Raw genomic sequence first — 1,262 nt, forward strand, 5'->3', positions numbered from 1 at the left:
TGTGTGTGTGTGTGTGTGTGTGTGTGTGTGAGCGTGTTTTGGAAGGGGGGCTGTCTCCCGACTCTATGTTAATAGTAAAGCAATGAAATGGACTATAGATGACTTTATGAGTGTACTCACGGCGATGTCCTGATCTGTGCCTTTGAAGCCTGGACTTGCTTTCCGAATGCATTTGGCTAGGTCGCAAATACTGACGGGTTCACCGCCATTACACTCGTTGAAAAACACCTTGCACTTTTGCTCGAAATCTTTGGCGGCCTTGGACATTTTGGCGAGTGTCTCTGAAGACAGAAAAGTACAATCTTTGTACAAGAAGAGACAGCGAGCTTCACAACACACACACAACGTGACGTGACGCGCTGAGGTTAGAATGAGTTGAGAGCGCGACGGTTGCTTCTGCGGTAGTAGCCTCGACGTGGAGTAGCCGCGCGCGTCGAGCTTCAGCGACAGCCGCGGACGCGGGGAGTGGTGAAGGTGGTACCTGGCGAGATGTTGCAGATGTCAACCTCTGCTCTCCAACTCCAATACCCCCTCCCCGCCACTCTAATCTCCCTCCATTTCCCTTTTATACTCTCTTACCACCCCCACCCCTTCCGTAAATCACAACTATTTCCCTCCCCGCTCTTCCATTTTTCATCAAAATGTTTCAGCGCCCCAGCTGAATTAACTTCGCTGAACACGTGTTTTTCAGTTTATGCGCTCTTTACTTTAAATGCTTTCGAGCTCAAATGCCCATCTAAACTTTGAAAAAGAAACCCCGAGAGAGAGAGAGAGAGAGAGAGAGAGAGAGAGAGAGAGAGAGAGAGAGAGAGTTGTACTTTACTCCTTTCCTGGTGTCGTTGCCTCGCTACTCGCTACTGAAAGTACGGCGAACAGCAGCCGAAGGGTAGGCCTATGTCCCAACTGGCGAGACGCCATTTTCCGGAAGCAGGTGGTAGACGGTATGGCGTTTTTGGTTAAGGGGTGGGGTGGGAAAATTAATTGGGAAGGAAGGGAACTTGATTGTGGGGCATGGTGAATTAGGAGCGAACTATGAAAGCAGCTCCACGTTTAGTGTTGGATGGGTTTGGAATTATTAAGTGTTGGATGGTGGGCGGGAAAGGAATGTCAGAAATAGATGGGATATAGCGGTAGCTTGCACACGTGACCAGGGGACGTACAGTTAACGTGACACAGAAGTTAGGCCTAGATCTATACTGTTAATAACGACAGAGGAATTTTTCATAACCGCTATTTGAGAGAGTGTAGCCTCTGTGTGTGTG

At 48.9% G+C, this 1,262-nt stretch overlaps 1 protein-coding gene across 1 annotated transcript in view; it reads right to left on the reverse strand.

The window, feature by feature from the left end:
• The window catches only part of LOC101845604 (calmodulin-A), a 10,019-nt gene extending 9,566 nt beyond the window's left edge, over window positions 1–453 (reverse strand). Inside the window, exon 1 of the mRNA XM_005092166.3 lies at window positions 121–453. Coding sequence (XP_005092223.1) covers window positions 121–267 — 147 coding nt within the window. The 5' untranslated portion in view covers window positions 268–453. The remainder of the gene's footprint in view (window positions 1–120) is intronic.
• Between the last annotated feature and the right edge of the window lie 809 nt (window positions 454–1,262).

The sequence above is a fragment of the Aplysia californica genome, unplaced genomic scaffold, assembly GCF_000002075.1.
Source record: "Aplysia californica isolate F4 #8 unplaced genomic scaffold, AplCal3.0 scaffold00041, whole genome shotgun sequence".
Lineage (NCBI taxonomy): Eukaryota > Metazoa > Mollusca > Gastropoda > Aplysiida > Aplysiidae > Aplysia > Aplysia californica.